We start from the raw sequence: 18,712 nt of genomic DNA, 5'->3' as shown, positions 1-18,712 counted from the left end.
AGGGGGTTGGTGAGGGGCAGGGGCTGAGATTCAGGTGTGTCAGGAGGTTGGTGAGGGGCAGGGGCTGAGAATCAGGTGTGTCAGGAGGTTGGTGAGGGGCAGGGGCTGAGAATCAGGTGTGTCAGGAGGTTGGTGAGGGGCAGGGGCTGAGAATCGTGTGTCAGGGGGTTGGTGAGGGAGGAGAGGGCTGAGAATCAGGTGTGTCAGGAGGTGAGTGAGGGGCAGGGGCTGAGAATCAGGTGTGTCAGGAGGTGAGTGAGGGAGGAGAGGGCTGAGAATCAGGTGTGTCAGGAGGTGAGTGAGGGGGCAGGGGCTGAGAATCAGGTGTGTCAGGAGGTGTGAGGGAGGAGAGGGCTGAGAATCAGGTGTGTCAGGAGGTTGGTGAGGGGCAGGGGCTGAGAATCGTGTGTCAGGGGGTTGGTGAGGGGCAGGGGCTGAGAATCAGGTGTGTCAGGAGGTGAGGGAGGGAGGAGAGGGCTGAGAATCAGGTGTGTCAGGAGGTGGGTGAGGGGGCTGAGAATCAGGTGTGTCATGAGATTGGTGAGGGGGCTGAGAATCAGGTGTGTCAGGAGGTGAGTGAGGGAGGAGAGGGCTGAGAATCAGGTGTGTCAGGAGATTGGTGAGGGGGCTGAGAATCAGGTGTGTCAGGAGGTGGTTGAGGGGCAGGGGCTGAGAATCGTGTGTCGGGGTTGGTGAGTGAGGAGAGGGCTGAGAATCAGGTCTGTCAGGATGTGAGTGAGGGAGGAGATGGCTGAGAATCAGGTGTGTCAGGAGGTGGGTGAGGGAGGATAGGGCTGAGAATCAGGTGTGTCAGGAGGTGGGTGAGGGGGCTGAGAATCAGGTGTGTCAGGAGGTGAGTGAGGGAGGAGGGGGCTGAGAATCAGGTGTGTCAGGAGGTGAGTGAGGGAGGAGAGGGCTGAGAATCAGGTGTGTCAGGAGGTGGGTGAGGGGCAGAGGCTGAGAATCAGGTGTGTCAGGAGGTGGGTGAGGGGGCAGGGGCTGAGATTCAGGTGTGTCAGGAGGTGAGTGAGGGAGGAGGGGGCTGAGAATCAGGTGTGTCAGGAGGTGAGTGAGGGAGGAGGGGGCTGAGAATCAGGTGTGTCAGGAGGTGAGTGAGGGAGGAGAGGGCTGAGAATCAGGTGTGTCAGGAGGTGAGTGAGGGAGGAGAGGGCTGAGAATCAGGTGTGTCAGGAGGTGAGTGAGGGAGGAGAGGGCTGAGAATCAGGTGTGTCAGGAGGTGGGTGAGGGAGGAGAGGGCTGAGAATCAGGTGTGTCAGGAGGTGGGTGAGGGGCAGAGGCTGAGAATCAGGTGTGTCAGGAGGTGGGTGAGGGGGCAGGGGCTGAGAATCAGGTGTGTCAGGAGGTGGGTGAGGGAGGAGGGGGCTGAGAATCAGGTGTGTCAGGAGGTGTGTGAGGGTGCAGGGGCTGAGAATCAGGTGTGTCAGGAGGTGAGTGAGGGAGGAGAGGGCTGAGAATCAGATGTGTCTTGAGGTGAGTGAGGGAGGAGAGGGCTGAGAATCAGGTGTGTCAGGAGGTGAGTGAGGGAGGAGTGGGCTGAGAATCAGATGTGTCTTGAGGTGAGTGAGGGAGGAGAGGGCTGAGAATCAGGTGTGTCAGGAGGTGGGACAGGGGGGAGGGGGCTGAGAATCAGGTGTGTCAGGAGGTGTGTGCGGGTGCAGGGGCTGAGAATCAGGTGTGTCAGGAGGTGAGTGAGGGAGGAGAGGGCTGAGAATCAGATGTGTCTTGAGGTGAGTGAGGGAGGAGAGGGCTGAGAATCAGGTGTGTCAGGAGGTGAGTGAGGGAGGAGAGGGCTGAGAATCAGGTCTGTCAGGATGTGAGTGAGGGAGGAGAGGGCTGAGAATCAGGTGTGTCAGGAGGTGGGTGAGGGAGGATAGGGCTGAGAATCAGGTGTGTCAGGAGGTGGGTGAGGGGGCTGAGAATCAGGTGTGTCAGGAGGTGAGTGAGGGAGGAGGGGGCTGAGAATCAGGTGTGTCAGGAGGTGAGTGAGGGAGGAGAGGGCTGAGAATCAGGTGTGTCAGGAGGTGGGTGAGGGGCAGAGGCTGAGAATCAGGTGTGTCAGGAGGTGGGTGAGGGGGCAGGGGCTGAGATTCAGGTGTGTCAGGAGGTGAGTGAGGGAGGAGGGGGCTGAGAATCAGGTGTGTCAGGAGGTGAGTGAGGGAGGAGGGGGCTGAGAATCAGGTGTGTCAGGAGGTGAGTGAGGGAGGAGAGGGCTGAGAATCAGGTGTGTCAGGAGGTGAGTGAGGGAGGAGAGGGCTGAGAATCAGGTGTGTCAGGAGGTGAGTGAGGGAGGAGAGGGCTGAGAATCAGGTGTGTCAGGAGGTGGGTGAGGGAGGAGAGGGCTGAGAATCAGGTGTGTCAGGAGGTGGGTGAGGGAGGAGAGGGCTGAGAATCAGGTGTGTCAGGAGGTGGGTGAGGGGCAGAGGCTGAGAATCAGGTGTGTCAGGAGGTGGGTGAGGGGGCAGGGGCTGAGAATCAGGTGTGTCAGGAGGTGGGTGAGGGAGGAGGGGGCTGAGAATCAGGTGTGTCAGGAGGTGTGTGAGGGTGCAGGGGCTGAGAATCAGGTGTGTCAGGAGGTGAGTGAGGGAGGAGAGGGCTGAGAATCAGATGTGTCTTGAGGTGAGTGAGGGAGGAGAGGGCTGAGAATCAGGTGTGTCAGGAGGTGAGTGAGGGAGGAGTGGGCTGAGAATCAGATGTGTCTTGAGGTGAGTGAGGGAGGAGAGGGCTGAGAATCAGGTGTGTCAGGAGGTGAGTGAGGGAGGAGAGGGCTGAGAATCAGATGTGTCTTGAGGTGAGTGAGGGAGGAGAGGGCTGAGAATCAGGTGTGTCAGGAGGTGAGTGAGGGAGGAGAGGGCTGAGAATCAGATGTGACTTGAGGTGAGTGAGGGAGGAGAGGGCTGAGAATCAGGTGTGTCAGGAGGTGGGGCAGGGAGGAGAGGGCTGAGAATTACCCGCTGGCTTCGGAGGTTCTGTCAAACTGAGCTCTCCGTTTACTGCCTGTCCCTCAACAATCTTTTTGTAGGAGTTCATTGTACGTGAAAGGTCATCACTGGCTTGTAAAATTTCACCTGTAATAAAATGTCAAAAACCATTAAAAGTTTACAGACCTAATTTAATATCATACATTTCTTTAAAAAAATGTTTTCTTGACGGACGAGCTTCTGTTTAATAAATGAAACTGATGAGAGTTTATCAGATGGATGCAATGTGTTTTTAATGTACCAAAGGGACCATTACATCTGGCAACTCAAAGTCTTTTTATAATGCATCAAACAACAACACACACAAAATGCTGGTGGAACACAGCAGGCCAGGCAGCATCTATAGGGAGAAGCGCTGTCGACGTTTCGGGCCGAGACCCTGCATCAACCCATTCTCCTTTAAAACAATTCAAACTAATACCACCCCCCAAACCATTTTACAGTAAATTGGTTAAAAGATCCCAAAATGGCACCACAAAGTTAAAATCAGTCATAGCAAAAGACTGAAAATACATAAAGCAAGATGACCTGTAAATGAAGAGAAAGGATCCTTTTGTGTGTTGGCTCTTCATCAGAAACTGGTCCTTTGTTCATCACTTTTGGATAAATGCATTTGGCATTTTTACTGCTGGTTCACAGGACTGAAAGACTTATGATATGAAGAGTGTTTGATGGCTCTGGCCTGTATTCACTGGAATTCAGAAGAATGGGGGGGGGGGGATCTCTTTGAAATCTATCACATGTTGAAATGCCTTGATAAAGTGAATATGAAGAGGATGTTGCCTATGGTGGGGGAGTCTGAGACCAGAGAACACAGCCTCAGAACAGAGGGACGTCTATTTGGAATGGAGATGAAGAGGAATTTCTTTAGCCAGAGAATTGTGAATCTGTGGAATTCATTGCCACAGGCAGCTGTGGACACCAAATCGTTGGGTATAGTTAAAGCAGGGGTTGTTAGATTCTTCATTAGTCAGGGCATAAAGAGATACGGGAAGAAGGCAGGAGGTTGGGGCTGAGAGGGAAATGGATCAGCCATAATGAAATGATGGAGCAGACTCGATGGGCCAAATGGCCTAATTTGCTCCTATATCTTATGATCGAAGATGCTATGAGGCTGTGCACTGGAAAAAGCTGTTTGCCTCCGAGGCGCATTGTGAGTACAACACAAAAGAGATAGTAAATTCCTGACAACTTGGCCAGTAGTCATTATGCAGTTAAGTCAGTGTTGCAGGTGTGATCCCACCTTCTTGCAGCTTCCATCAGACAGGAGGTTCAGATTCAAGAACAGCTGCTTCCTCTCCACCGCTAGCTTGTTGAACCAACCTGCACAATCTAATCACTCGAGTTTAATATCACTACGATCACTGGACTAAAATGCACACCGTTTTGTTCTAATCATGTTAGTGTGCAAAAATTACGTTTAACAAGATTTTTCCCCAATTACCCTCTCTCTGAACTTTCCTGGTCTCCCTCAGAGGAATAAACACTGGCGGTTTGATTCAACTTTATTATCGGATGATTATTTTGTAAAATTTATTAAGGATCAGATAACCTTTTATTTTTTTTTAAACTTTTTTTATTGTTTTCAAATAGTTACAGAATAAATGTGTATGAAAAAAAATGTGTTACCCAGCCCCCCTCCCCTTAACCCCTCCCCCCTAACATCCCTATTAAAAAAGTAAGAAAGAAAGAAAAAAAAAGGAATGCCTGGATATTGGAAGATCCCCACATGCTCCATGGAGTTCGTAATAACTTTAGTATATATATTTATTTCTTTCCCCAAGTAACCAATTATTTCATCTTCGGAGCACCTATATATTTAATCCTGTCTTTATTTTAACACTAATACATCACCTGAAGTGGCATCCCAGATTGTCTGGGATGCCATGAAAGCATATCTGAGGGGTCAAATAATCTCTTACACAGCAAATCTCAACAGAAGATCCTGTGCAGATCGATTAGACCTCATTAACCAGATTAAAGAATTGGATCAAATATATGCCCAAACTAAGAACCCTGAATTATACAAGAAGCGCGTTGAACTCCAAACTAAATTTAACCTTCTGTCCACTCAACCTGTCGAACGCCAACTTCTCGAAAGCAAGAGTCGCTTTTACATTCATGGGGATAAGTCTGGTAAATTCCTAGCCAATCAGCTGAGGCGTTCCAAAGCCAAACAACATATTACAAAGATCCGGAAGGAGAATGGAGACTTTACATCAGATCATTTAGAAATTAATGACGCATTTAAAAAATTTTATTCTCGGCTTTATTCCTCTGAATCTCTGAATGACAATATCTCTGTTGATCAATTTTTACAGAATCTGAATATCCCCTCACTTTCATCTGATTTCAAAGCCAAACTCACATCTTTTGCAATTTCTGCACTGTCCTCAGGGAAATCTCCTGGACCTGATGGGTTCCCTGTAGAATTTTATAAATCATTCTCTTCACTTCTTTCTCCTCAGTTACTTTCAGTATTATCTGATTCGTTTAACTACGGCAAATTGCCACCCTTTTTCAATGAGGCATCTATTATTCTTCTTTTAAAAAAGGGCAAAGACCCAACAGTGTGTTCCTCGTACAGGCCGATCTCTCTGCTCAATGTTGATGTAAAGATCTTAGCTAAAGTGTTGGCTCATAGATTAGAAACCGTTATTCCCTCCATTATCTCTGATGACCAAACAGGCTTTATTAAAAACCGTCTCCCTTTTTTTAACATTCGGCATCTATTTAATATTTTATACTCAGCTCCAACTGGGACTCCTGAATGTGTTATTTCCCTCGATGCGGAGAAAGCATTTGATCGTATAGAGTGGAACTACCTTTTTGCAGTCTTAGAAAAATTTGACCTCGGCCAAAGTTTCATCTCTTGGATCCAATTGCTGTACCTGTGTCCTACTGCTTCTGTTTTAACTAATTTTCAGAAATCCCAAGTATTTAATCTCAAACGTGGCACCCGTCAGGGATGCCCCTTAAGTCCCTTTCTCTTTGATTTGGCTATAGAACCTCTGGCGATAGCATTTCAAAACTGTCCTGAATTGACCGGGATTTGGAGAGGGGGTGTTGAGCATAAAGTTTCTCTCTATGCTGATGACTTACTACTCTTTCTCTCATATCCGTCTACATCCTTACCTCTAATGTTTTCACTTCTTGACCAGTTTAGCCAGATCTCTGGCTATAAACTTAATTTACATAAGAGTGAACTTTTCCCAATTAATAAAGAAGCACAAGAACTAATATTTCGTGATCTCCCTTTTAAAGTAGTCCATAATCAATTTACTTATCTTGGAATTACAGTCTCAAGGAAGTTTAAAGATCTCTTTCGTGAAAACTTTGTCAATCTTTCATATACTATAAAACAGAGTCTGGTACAATGGTCACCTCTATCTATGTCTTTGGAAGGTCATATTAATGTTGTTAAAATGTATGTTCTCCCCAAATTTTTATACTTATTTCAATCTATCCCAATTTTTATTCCTAAATCTTTTTTTGATTCCTTAGACTCTATTATTTTGTCATATCTGTGGCAGAATAAGCGCTCTAGAATTAATAAAATCCACCTCCAAAAATCTAAAAAAGAGGGTGGCATGGCTTTACCTAACTTTCGCTTATATTACTGGGCAGCTAATATACGTTGTGCTGCCTTCTGGTCTTTCTTCCACGGTCAACCTGAGTGCCCTAACTGGGTGGCAATGGAGTTGAGCTCCACTAAAGAATTATCTATATCTGCACTTCTTGGCTCTGCACTCCCTAGCAGTCTGCCCAGATCAATAGCTAATCCTCTGGTTAGACACACTTTGCCTATATAGGCTCAGTTCAGGAAATGCTATGGTTTCTAGGGGTTTTCCGTTTCTAGCCCTGTCGCACATAATCACCTTTTTTTACCTACTACGTACAATTCAGCATTCCATGTTTGGTATAGGAAGGGCATTAGACATTTTGAAGATCTTTTCATTGATAATCGCTTCGCTTCTTTTCAGCAGCTCTCTGTTAAGTTCAACCTGCCTAACGCTCATTTTTTCCAGATATCTCCAAATCCGACACTTTATTGCTCCTTTAATTCCTAACTTTCCTGAAATGCCTGCGAAAAATGCTATGGACCTATTTCTTTCCATTAATCCACTAGGTAAAGGTTTAATATCAATTATCCGAGATAAACTAGCAGCCTTACGACGGGCCCCTGTGGATAAAATTTAAATGGCCTGGGAGCAGGATTTAAATACTTCCTTATCCGAGGAGAGCTGGGACTCAGTTCTCAAATCGGTTAACTCAACCTCTCTTTGTGCTCGCCATTGCCTTTTACAGTTTAAGATTGTTCGTAGAGCCCATATGTCTAAATCTAAACTATCTCGGTTCTACCCTGGCATTAGTCCGCTCTGTGATAAATGCAAGAGGGGCGTGGCCTCTCTCATCCATATGTACTGGTTCTGTCCTAGCTTGGAGAAATTTTGGAAAGATGTCTTCACTACGTTATCGTGTATTCTGAATCAGCACCTAGAACCAAACCCCTTAATTGCTCTGTTCGGTTTTTGGGGCGAGACAGATTTATGTCTGGGTCCGACCAAATGCCGAATACTATCCTTTGCCTCTCTCCTGGCTAGACGCTTGATCCTCCTTAGATGGAGCGATGTTGCCCCGCCCACTCATGCTCAATGGCTTAACGACATCATGGCCTGCTTGGACCTCGAAAAAATTCATTATTCAGTTCTTAATTTGGATCTAAAGTTCCATAAGGTCTGGGGGCCTTTTATCGAGTACTTTCATAACCTTCCTCTTGACTAGGGTTTTTTTTTTTTTTTCTTCTTTTCGGTCCCTTGCTTTCAGCTCCCTTTTTTTTCTGGTAGTAGGCATTACTATCCTCTGTTGCTAAGTGTATTCACAGTCTGGGAGTTTGACTGTCCTGACTTATACTCTATATTGTGTTGTGGTCGGTCTGGAGTTGTTTTTTTTCTTGTGTTGTGGGGCTTGGGGAGGACACTAAGCTTATTTGTCTTTAATTTAGGTGCTTTTTTGTTAAATTCTCTTCCTTTGTAGCATATTGTTACTGTATGCTTAATTTTGCACTGTATTAATGCTCCTCACTGGGATTTGGGGTTTTTAATTGGTAAAATGTTTTGAAAAACTAATAAAAAAATTGATTTTTCTGTGAATTTTGCTTGTCTGATGCTATGTGCATGTGATGCTGCGGCAAATACAGTTTTTATGCACCTGTGTGTACACGTCCTTGTGAATATGACGATAAACTTGATTTGGAGTTTTCTGATTCCAATCAAAACCTTGGTGCTAGTCCTACAATTTGACATCCCTAATTATGTTTCCATGTGCCATATACTGTGCTGGGGGCAGGGGAGTGACTGACTGGGTTACTAGTTCCTCTTTGTCCCTCCTCAGTGTTTGCCTGTGCATCCTCCATGTAATCATAAAACTGGACTCAGTGAAATCCTCTCTGTGCTTAAAAAGCTTGCTGATACTTACGGAGCTGGTGTCAGCAGGAGAACGTGTGTATCTAGACGAGGTGCTGGAGAATACTGTGTGGATGGTTAACACAGAACATAAAAAAAAATACAACACAGAAACAGGCCCTTTGGCCCACAGTTGTGCCAAATGATCCAAAAAGTAATTTTTTTTTTAAAAAAACAAAAACTAATCCCTTCTCCCTACACAAAGTCCATATCCATCGATCCTCCTTACACCCATGTGCCTATTTAAAACTCTTTAAAAGCCCTAGTGTATTTGTCTCTTAACACCATACCAGGCAGCACATTCCAGGCATCTATGACTCTCTGAGTAAAAAACTTAGCTTTGAACCTACCCCCTCTCATCTTCACTGCATACCAGGCAGCACATTCCAGGCATCTATGACTCTCTGAGTAAAAAACTTACCCCTCACCTACCCCCTCTCATCTTCACTGCATACCCTCTGGTAGTAAACACTTCCACTCTGGGGGGAAAAAAGATACTCCTTGTCTGCTCTCTCTCTGCCTCTCATAATCTTATAAACCCTTATCAGATCCCCGCTCCAGGCCGTTCCAGGGAAAACAGCCCAAGTTTATCCAGCCTGTCATGATAGCACACGCCCTCTAAACCAGCAGCACCCAATCCAAAGCCTCGAAATTCTTCCTGTAGTGGAGGAACCAGAACTGTACACAATGCTCCAGATGTGGTCTCACCAGAGTTTTATAAAGTTGCAAAATAACCTTTTGACTTTTAAAATAAATGTTTTGACTAATAAAAGCAAGTATTCCATAAGCCTTCTTAACCACCCAAACCACCCATCCTGGCGAAAAGTTTAGGCCCAAAACGTCGACTATACTTTTTTCCATAGATGCTGCCTGGCTTGCTGAGTTCCTCCAGCATTGTGTGTGTGTGGTTCTTAATCACCCTATCAACCTGTGTAGCTACTTTCAAGGAGCTATGAGCTTTGACTCCAAGATAACACTGCTCAGTAAGGGTTTTGCCCTTAACAGGGTACTGTCTCCTTGCGTTTGCCCTAGAAGGTGCAACACCTCACATGTATCTGGGTTAAACTCCATCTGCCATTTCTCTGCCCATATTTGCAACTGATCTATATCGTGCTGTATTCTTTGCCAGTCTTCTACACTGTCCACAACTCCACCAATCTTGGTATCATCGACAAGAAATATACTAATCCACCCACCTACATTTTCAACCAGACCTCTTATTTACATCACAAACAGCAGAGGTCCCACACAGATCCCTGTGGAACACCACTAATTACAGACGTCCAGCTCGATTAAGTCCCTTCAACCACCACCCTGGTCTCCCATGTGCAAGCCAGTTCTGAACCCACACAGCCAATTTGCCACAGACCCCATGCATTCTAATTTTCTGGATTAGCCTCTCATGAGGGAGTTTGTTGAATGCCTTACTAAAATCCATGTAGACAACATCCACTGCTCTACCTTCATCAATCTCACTTGTCACCTTGTCAAAAAAAACTTGATTAAATCGGTAAGACATGATCTGCCCGACACAAAGCCACATTGGCTCTCCCTAATTAGCTTCTCCAGTAGCTTCAGTAGAGGAGGGGAGGAGATGCCACCACTGCCATTCACTCCCACCTCTACCAAACCCATACAGATGGAACCAGAAGCTTTTTGACGTACCTAAGCTGTTGTCGTTGTCCTCTGTCTCACTCGCAATTTTGAATAATGCCCGCCTCATTTTCTCACATTGGTCGTATAACTCCTGTAAAGCAATAGAGCTCTTGTTAGTTTAACCTCAGCCTCATTACTGATTTCACTGCACCTTCTGTATTACAATGTTAATTAGAGCATTACCTTCAAAGTTGAATGTACTCCAAGTCACTTTGCAGAAGTGCATTCAGTTAAAAGTGGGCAAAGAAATAAGGAAAGGCAGCCAAACCTTTAGTTAAAGCTGTGCTCTGGATGCAAGTCATTAATATCTAGAGGTTTAGAGGGCCATTTCCACAATAAGAGTCCTGGTTGGTGAAGCACAGTCCCTAGTTGCAGAGTACAATGAGAACAAAGTTAGGAACAGGGAGCCTCAGGGAATTGAGGTTACGCACATTGAAAGGATAGAACAGCTCATGAAGAAACCATCTTCAGGATACTTTGGGGATATTTGCAGTTGAAAGTTGACACACATCTAAACAATGATGCATGATGGCAAGTATTTAAAGGATTCTGACAGCCTCTCAAGGGTGGCCTTGGTGACTTGTGAATGGAGCTTGTGGTGGTGAAATTACTGCTCATTCAGCATTGGACAAGGAGACAGAGGCAACGAGGAGTCAGCAGACACACTGAGTCTGAGTCTGACTGGACGTATTTGCATGGTGTCACAGAGGGACAACATCTAGAAGAGGAACAGAGGTTCAAAGATTAGCTTTTGGAAACTCCAGAGGCACTACATGAAGATATTGGGAGAAGTCCATCAATGAGATATTTGAGATAGGCTTGGCTTGATGAGGATTCGACTAGATGAGTGAAAATCCACTGAGCTACACAGTGGAGAAGAATGTGAAATTGACTATATTGGAATTGGAAAGAGAAATCAAAGAAGATAACACCTCACAATCAAAGGATATTGTTTGTAACTAGTTACAGACACTTCAATAATAATGGAGCTCATGGATAACACAAGCTTGGAAAGGGCACGAGATGCAAAACAGCAGCAGGGTTTGGGCTGACGGTGCCTTCAGGAAGAATTGACCGGCTAGGGCATCAGAGCAAATAGCAAAGATGGCTGAATGGTTTTAGTGATGAGGTTGAAGGATAGGGAGGGATTTGTAGCAAAGACAAGATAGTGGTCATCTTTAAATTCAGGGGTAATCTTTGGCAACTAGCAGTTGTCCTGGCTTGATTAGCACTTAATAAGGTTCAGAAAAATCATGTGATATCTGAGAAAAACACTAAAAGCCTCACTTCTTGGAACTGAGGAGTGGAAATGAGGTCACTCTTGGTTGTGCAAGGGTTAAGGGTGTGGAGCACAGTGGATTGCAGAGGATGTATACTGCTGACATAAAATATATCAAATGTACCTGCAGATTCAAAACTGTGACATACTGAGTAGCTAGTGAGAAATAATCTGGATACCCCATTGACTCCTGAGAAAAGATGTTGTCCAGCTCCAAGGTGGCAAAGGAACATACTAGTGAACCAATGCAGACGGGTCAATGGGTACGTAGACGGGTCAATGGGCACGCAGACGGGTCAATGGGCACGCAGACGGGTCAATGGGCACGCAGACGGGTCAATGGGCACGCAGACGGGTCAATGGGCACGCAGACGGGTCAATGGGTATGTAGATGGGTCAATGGGTACGTAGACGGGTCAATGGGCATGTAGACAGGTGGACACTTGTGAGTATGCTGGTCCAGAGAAGTTTGAAGGTTGACATCAGGCACTGTGGAGTAGTGCAATACCCAGGTGTGAAGCATACAGGAGGGGAGTTAGGATTACCATCATCAACTCTTTATCCCCTTCCGTCGAGTCATCCTTGTTGTAATGGGCCAACATCTCATTCAGAAGACGCACATTATTGTTCACTTCCTCGAGTGTGTTTAAGCGTTTTGTTATTTTCTGCATTCGGGCTTCATCCTGTGGAAGGTAAAGCAGCAAAACACCTGAGAGTTTAAACACGAGCCCTCTCTCATTGTCACACTCCCCATCACACACCCGCCATTACCAGGGCCACTCTGTGTAGTTTACTGTTAGCACCAATCTGATGAGGCTTTGTGATCATCAGGGCATTGAAACATTAACATTCATCCAGGCTGAGCATAGACCACAGCTCACAGTCTCAGCCTGCAGGGACAGACATTTCAGAGTACGTTGAGGGAAAATTTCCTCGCTCAGGGTGGTGGACCTGTAGAATTCACTCCACAAAATACTGAATGTATTTCTGAATGAATTAGGTATACTCCTAGACATGAAAGGCTAGATCTGTAGGGAGAGAAGAGAATGCAGGATCAACCACAAGCATATTATGACAGAGTAAACTTGCTTCTACTGTTCCATGTGTAGCTCTGATCGAACACTATAGATACATGTAAGTGGCTCGGATTTCCAGCATCTGCCGATTTCCCTTGACTGTGACTACAGATACAGTTTGATGCTGATTATTCACAGACCTGGACCACTGATTCAGATACCTTGTTTGGGGTACCCCTGTATGAGACATCAGAACCACGTCCCAGCTCATAATTTCAGTTCAGAGGAAATAAGCCGTGGATAACAAACAATGGTCTTGCCAACAACACACACAAAATGCTGGTGGAACACAGCAGGCCAGGCAGCATCTATAGGGAGAAGCGCCGTCGACGTTTCCTTTCAGTTAGTCCTGACGAAGGGTCTCGGCCCGAAACGTCGACAGTGCTTCTCCCTGTAGATGCTGCCTGGCCTGCTGTGTTCTACCAGCATTTTGTGTGTGTTGTTGTTTGAATTTCCAGCATCTGCAGATTTCCTCGTGTTTGGTTTTGCCAATAATGTTTGCACCCTGTGAATGCATAAATACAACCCCCCCCAGGCACGATCCACCAAAATGCTCTCCACAAGCATAGATCTAGCCATCTTCTCCAGCGCTCATCCAATGTTTCCTGGCTTAGCCTCAATGTTCTCCTGTTGGAAGGGGAACTATTCTTCTGCATCTGACCAGCTTCGGTCTGCTTGCCGAGCATTAGATCTCATTTGGATTCTGCCTCCCCTCTTCCTCCTTACCTCCTTTACCATGTTCTTTATCAGTTTATTAGCCTCTTGTAAGTCCTCAGGCTTTTTGCTCTTCAGTAACCTGGCTAATAGCTGAAAAACAGTAACAGATTGGAAAGTTTACTTCAAACTACAGGACGGTCTGACGTGTTCAGAACACTGGAGAAGTTTGTAACCAAACCATATCAGACTTTCAACTCTCCCCACACTTGCAATGCAACAGTTAAGATTACAACATGGACTGTACTCCTGGACCATTTGTCCATCCCCCCCACCCCCATCCCTCAAGCTCCCGTGTCCACTTGGGACTCCAGTCCCTTCCTTGGTCTGCCTGTTGACCGATCCCCTTTAGCATGAATGCACTTGCATATTTGTGGAGCAGGAAGGACACTTTCTCCTTTCTGATCTATTCCAGAAGGCAAGACCTTTGGCCCAATTCATCCGTGCTGTCCATATCTACTAAAATGGATTAGTGTAGGATTATTCTTGACAAATCCTATCACATTCCAACCCTCTCCAGCACCATTTTACAGTCCAACCCACGTGATTGGGATATGGGAGAAACTAGAAGAGCCGGGGAAGCCCATAGGATGCAGGATCCATACAGACGGCACGAGATCAGGACTGAACCTGGGCCACTAGCACTGTGAAATGATCTGAAATGTACCTTAGACTTTTCATCATCTTCAAACACTGTATTTTTAGGACGAGTTGTAGGCGAAGGAATCAGTGTTTTATCAATGGGGATCTGAGGATCCTGTTGCAAAATCCCTGTAAGAGGAATATTCAGCACCTGAGTGCACAGAACTGTTCAGAGTCGAAACACAACTTCACAGATGAGAAGCACTATACAGTCGTAAACACGAGGAAATCTGCAGATGCTGACACAAAATCCTGGTGGAACACAGCAGGCCAGACAGCATCTATGGGAAGAAGTACAGTCGACGTTTCGGGCTGAGACCCTTCGTCAGGACTAACTGAAAGAACAGATAGTAAGAGATCTGAAAGTGGGGAGGGGGAATGCGAAATGATAGAAGACCGGAGGGGGTGGGATGAAGCTAAGAGCTGGAAAGGTGATTGGCAAAAGGGATACAGAGCTGGAGAAGGGAGAGGATCATGGGTCGGGAGGCCTAGGGAGAAAGAAAGAGGGAGGGGAGTACCAGAGGGAGATGGAGAACAGGCAAAGAGTGATTGTGAGAGGGACAGAGAGAGGAAAAAAGGAGAGAAAAGGGGAGGGGAGAGGGTAAGACCAGCCAGGTGACTTGTTCGGCATTTTTGCTCAAGTCCATCTATAACACACACCCCCTCTCCAAATGCACTGTTAGTAGATCTGACTCAGACAATGGCTGTTGAAGTGGCTTATGATGGTCTCATGACTGGCCTTGAGGACCCCAAGGACAGTGTGGGAAATCTTCAATCAGGATTCCAATGTAGGGTCGCTACCCTGCCATCAGCTTCTCACAAGAATTGTATGAAACAGCGATCCCCTACAGTTTAACATCGGTCTATGCTGAGGACACTTTATGCAGCAGATGAGCTGGACATCTTGGAGAGAGTCAGAGCAAACTCTGGCCATGGAACTTTATGCCAAAGAGATGTAAGGCTGGTAATGAAATAGGGTACAGGAAAGCAAACTTCTACGCTTGCAATAATGCTCATGGGCAGATGAACCTCACCTAGATTCTTCGGTGACTACCCTATTTTTGCAACTATCCCATTATTTCTTCTTAGATAATTCATCAGGACAGAAGATGACTTGCTTTCACTCCAAATTCATGGGGCCCAAGGTGGTTGTTGAGGTCAAAATGGAAGCCACAGACTTTACCATGGGTGCAGCAGGGGCTGTTTGGGACCCGGGACACTCCTTTCACTCCTCACATTTGGTCCTTATGTGCTTTCCTAGATGCTTCTTCTCCATTCTGAGTTGTCGCAGGATAGGGGTGTGCAATAGTCAGTTGAGGGTGTTACTTTCTCCCAAGGAGGATTTGAGAATATCTTTGAACTGTCCTCCTGAGAATCCTCTGCTGCGACACAGCCTGTTTCCAGAACCTGGTGTGAGGCACAGGGATAAAGCGACCTGTCCAATGGACCAGACTCAGACTTCACACTGGGTGGAAGAGGGAACTGACATTCTGCTGCCTATTACCCTGCCAATGGATTTCGAGGATTCTGCACAGAAATTTGCTGGTGTTGTCAAAGTGCCTACTACACAGACTGATCTTGCCTCCAAACCATGCAGGTTGTTGGGAAACAGTTTCTGCTCAATAGGCTGCCAGGTTAATACTCACACATAAAACACCAACAGTGTCAAAGAATTCTTTGGAAAATGCTACCTACCTTGTTTCTTTAACATTTGATAAGCTTCTTTAATTTTGGTTTCGTCTGGGAGAGCAACTGTCCAGCTGAAGAGTAATTCAATGACTTTAGTTTTCACTTTTTCAGATATTCTGTCTCCTAAATACTAGAGAAAGAACATTAAGTATTCACAAGCTATTCAGTTTTTAGCCTTGGTTCAACCAATTCGATTAGAGCCAATTTAGCCTGTAACTCTGTCACATAACTTGGTTCCGTATCTTCCCGAGTTTCCAACAAAAGTCATGTCTTGAACCCACCCATTACCGGTTCCAAGTTACCTGGGCCTTGGGTACAGCATCATATGTCTAATGTTGATAAAGTTGATCCAAGTTCATTTTTTGATTGTTCTCTTACACAACAGTACTCCAACATTAATCTCATTCCCTATTTGTTCTGGACCACAATAAGCATAGGGGAGTTTCAACCCTATTCCATCCCTTTGAACACAGAATAGTACAGCATCAATCAAAGGGTCTCGACCCACAATGTCCTCTCCATAGATGCTGCCTGACCTGCTGAGGTCTTCCAGCATTTTGTGTGTGTTACCTGACTATCAGTGGCATCAAAGTCCAGAATGGGAAGTGGGAAAGTGTGGTCATGCTGAGCACAGTTGTGGTTTGTGCTTGGTGGAGGCTAATCTCAGTCTAAGAAATCATAGTTTCTCAGGGCAGTGTTGTTGAATTAGCTGCCACCTTTTCCTCTGTCACTGGGTCAGAATTAGGGATGTTCACCATGTAGATTATGTAGACAGACCTGAAGAACACGCAGGCGTGGACCGGTACCTATCAAGTAACATACAAAGAAATGTAATACTGTACACACAAAATGCTGGAGGAACTCTGCAGGTCAGGCAGCATCTGTGAAAATGAGTAAACAGTCGATGTTTCGGGCTGAGACCCTTCATCAGGACTGGAAAGGAAGGGGGAAAATGCCAGAATAATAAAGTGGGAGAGGGGAAGGAGGATAGCAAGGTGATAGGTGAAGCCAGGTGGGCGGGAAAGGTAAAGGGCTGGAGAGGAAAGAATCTGATAAGAGTGGGGCATAGGAGAAAGGGAAGGAGGAACAGACCAGTGGGAAGTGATAAGCAGGACAGAAGAGGTAAGAGGCCAGAATGAGGAATAAAAGAGGGGAGGGGGAGGAAATAATTTTTTTACTGAAAGGAGAAATTAATATTCATAAAGGCTACCCAGATGGAATATAAAGTGTTGCTCCTCCACCCTGAACATGACCTCATTCTGGCACAAGAGAAGGCACGGAATTTAAATGTTTGGCCACAGGGAAATTCTGCTTTTGGAGGATGGAGCATAAGTGCTAGGAAAGCAATCTCCACTCTGGAGCCAGGCAGATGAGGACAGGCTACCCTGGGTGTGAGGGCTTAGAGACTCTGCACTAGCCGTGGGATTTTAATTAACCTCAGATTAGTCCGAGTGCCCACTGAAACTCACAGTACTTCGGCTGCCAGGAGGCAGATCAAGGGAATCACGGAGGGAGATGGCAGAAGCTGCAGAGGATGTGGAGGCTCACAGAATGGTAGGTAAGGCGGTGGGAAGATGGGGCAAGTGTGGATGTTCAGGAAAAGAAGGAGACGCAGGTCAACGGTTAAGGAGGGGAAACTGTTCTTCGAAGGACGAGGATGTCTCCGATGTTCTGGACAGGAAACCGGCATCCTGGGAACAGATGAGATGTAGGTGAAGGAACTGAGGTAAGGGATTTTACTGGAGACAGGGTTGGAAGAGGTATAGTCAAAATAACCATGGGAATCGGTAGGTTTAAGAAAGATGTCAGTTGACAATTTGTCTCCAGAGATGGAGACAGAGAGATCGAGAAAGGGAAGGGAGGTGTCAGAAATGGATCAAGTGAATTTAAGGGCAGGGTAGAAGTTAGAGGCAAAATTGATGAGCTCAGCACGAGTGCATGAAGCAGCAACAATGCAGTCATCAATGTAATGGAAGAAGAGTTGGGGAGCATTACTAGGGAAGGCTTGGATCATGGACTGTTCTACATAGCCAATGAAAAGGCAGACATAGCTTCGCCCCCCCCCCCGAGTTTGGAGAAAGTGGGAGAAATTGTTGAGGCTGAGGACCAATTCTGCCAAACAGAGGAGTGAGGTGGTGGAGGGGAACTGGTTGGGTTGTTTGTCGAGAAAGAAGCGGAGAGCTTTAAGGCCTTCTTGATGGGGGACAGAAGTGTATAGGGGCTGGTGAAAATGTGCCAGAGAACTGAAAGTTAATGAGGAGATTGAGAGCATGAGAAGTGCAGATGCAGGTGGGAAGGGTCTGAACCAAAGGAGATAGAATGGAGTCGATGTATGAGGGCACGGATTCAGAGGAGCAGGAGCAGGCGGAGACAATGGGCTTACCCGGTCAGTCAGGTTTGTAGATCTTGGGTACAAGCTAGAAGCGAGCAGTGTTGGGTAAGAGAATTACAAGTTTGCTGAGTTGATGAGGTCGGTGATGGTGTTGGAGACAGTTTTCTGAGGGTTCCATAAGGCCAAGGCAGTGATGGTCTCCAGCATGAGCCGAATCATCAGCCATTGCAATTCAACAGTATTAGTATTAATGAAAACTACTGGACCAACTATATAAATACAGCAGCTACAAATAAACTAAAAACTTCGTATTCTGCCTTTCTCTTAATCTTCCCAAAACATGTCTTAACTGTGATGGAACTTGATGAGTGCAGTTTCATAACCACAATTAACATGACATCATTCACAACAAAGGAACAGTTTTGATTTGCATCTCCAAACCCACAATCATTGATTCTCTCCAGTACCAGTGTACACGTACTTTGTTTGCAGCTAAAGGAGCGTTACCACAGTATTAGCAATATTCCCAAACTCGTGAACTTGACCACAAAGAAGGTTAACTCATAGGACGCCTCACCAACTCTAGGCCTCCTCCAATTTATATACCACCTTGAACTGTAAATAATCAGCAACTGTTCACTTTCATTGTGTCAATACCCTAGATCTCCCGAACAGTGCTGTCCTAGTTCATTGTGTCAATACCCTGGATCTCCCGAACAGTGCTGTCTTAGTTCATTGTGTCAATACCCTGGATCTCCCGAACAGTGCTGTCCTAGTTCATTGTGTCAATACCCTGGATCTCCCGAACAGTGCTGTCCTAGTTCATTGTGTCAATACCCTGGATCTCCCGAACAGTGCTG

At 45.9% G+C, this 18,712-nt stretch overlaps 1 protein-coding gene across 2 annotated transcripts in view; it reads right to left on the bottom strand.

Annotated features, from left to right (window-relative positions):
- gga3b (golgi associated, gamma adaptin ear containing, ARF binding protein 3b) overlaps nt 1-18,712 on the bottom strand; it is a 59,201-nt gene that overhangs the window by 28,826 nt on the left and 11,663 nt on the right. Inside the window, exons 4-9 of one of the 2 annotated variants that reach the window (XM_073026623.1) lie at nt 15,527-15,650; nt 13,857-13,960; nt 13,202-13,282; nt 11,945-12,082; nt 10,130-10,211; nt 2,970-3,086 (exon numbers count right to left, since the gene is read on the bottom strand). In XM_073026623.1, coding sequence (XP_072882724.1) covers nt 2,970-3,086; nt 10,130-10,211; nt 11,945-12,082; nt 13,202-13,282; nt 13,857-13,960; nt 15,527-15,650 — 646 coding nt within the window. The remainder of the gene's footprint in view (nt 1-2,969; nt 3,087-10,129; nt 10,212-11,944; nt 12,083-13,201; nt 13,283-13,856; nt 13,961-15,526; nt 15,651-18,712) is intronic. The other variant, XM_073026622.1, reaches the window with a different exon arrangement.

Source organism: Hemitrygon akajei, chromosome 22 (genome assembly GCF_048418815.1).
Source record: "Hemitrygon akajei chromosome 22, sHemAka1.3, whole genome shotgun sequence".
Taxonomy (NCBI): domain Eukaryota; kingdom Metazoa; phylum Chordata; class Chondrichthyes; order Myliobatiformes; family Dasyatidae; genus Hemitrygon; species Hemitrygon akajei.
This window is presented reverse-complemented; position numbering and strand designations above follow the sequence as displayed.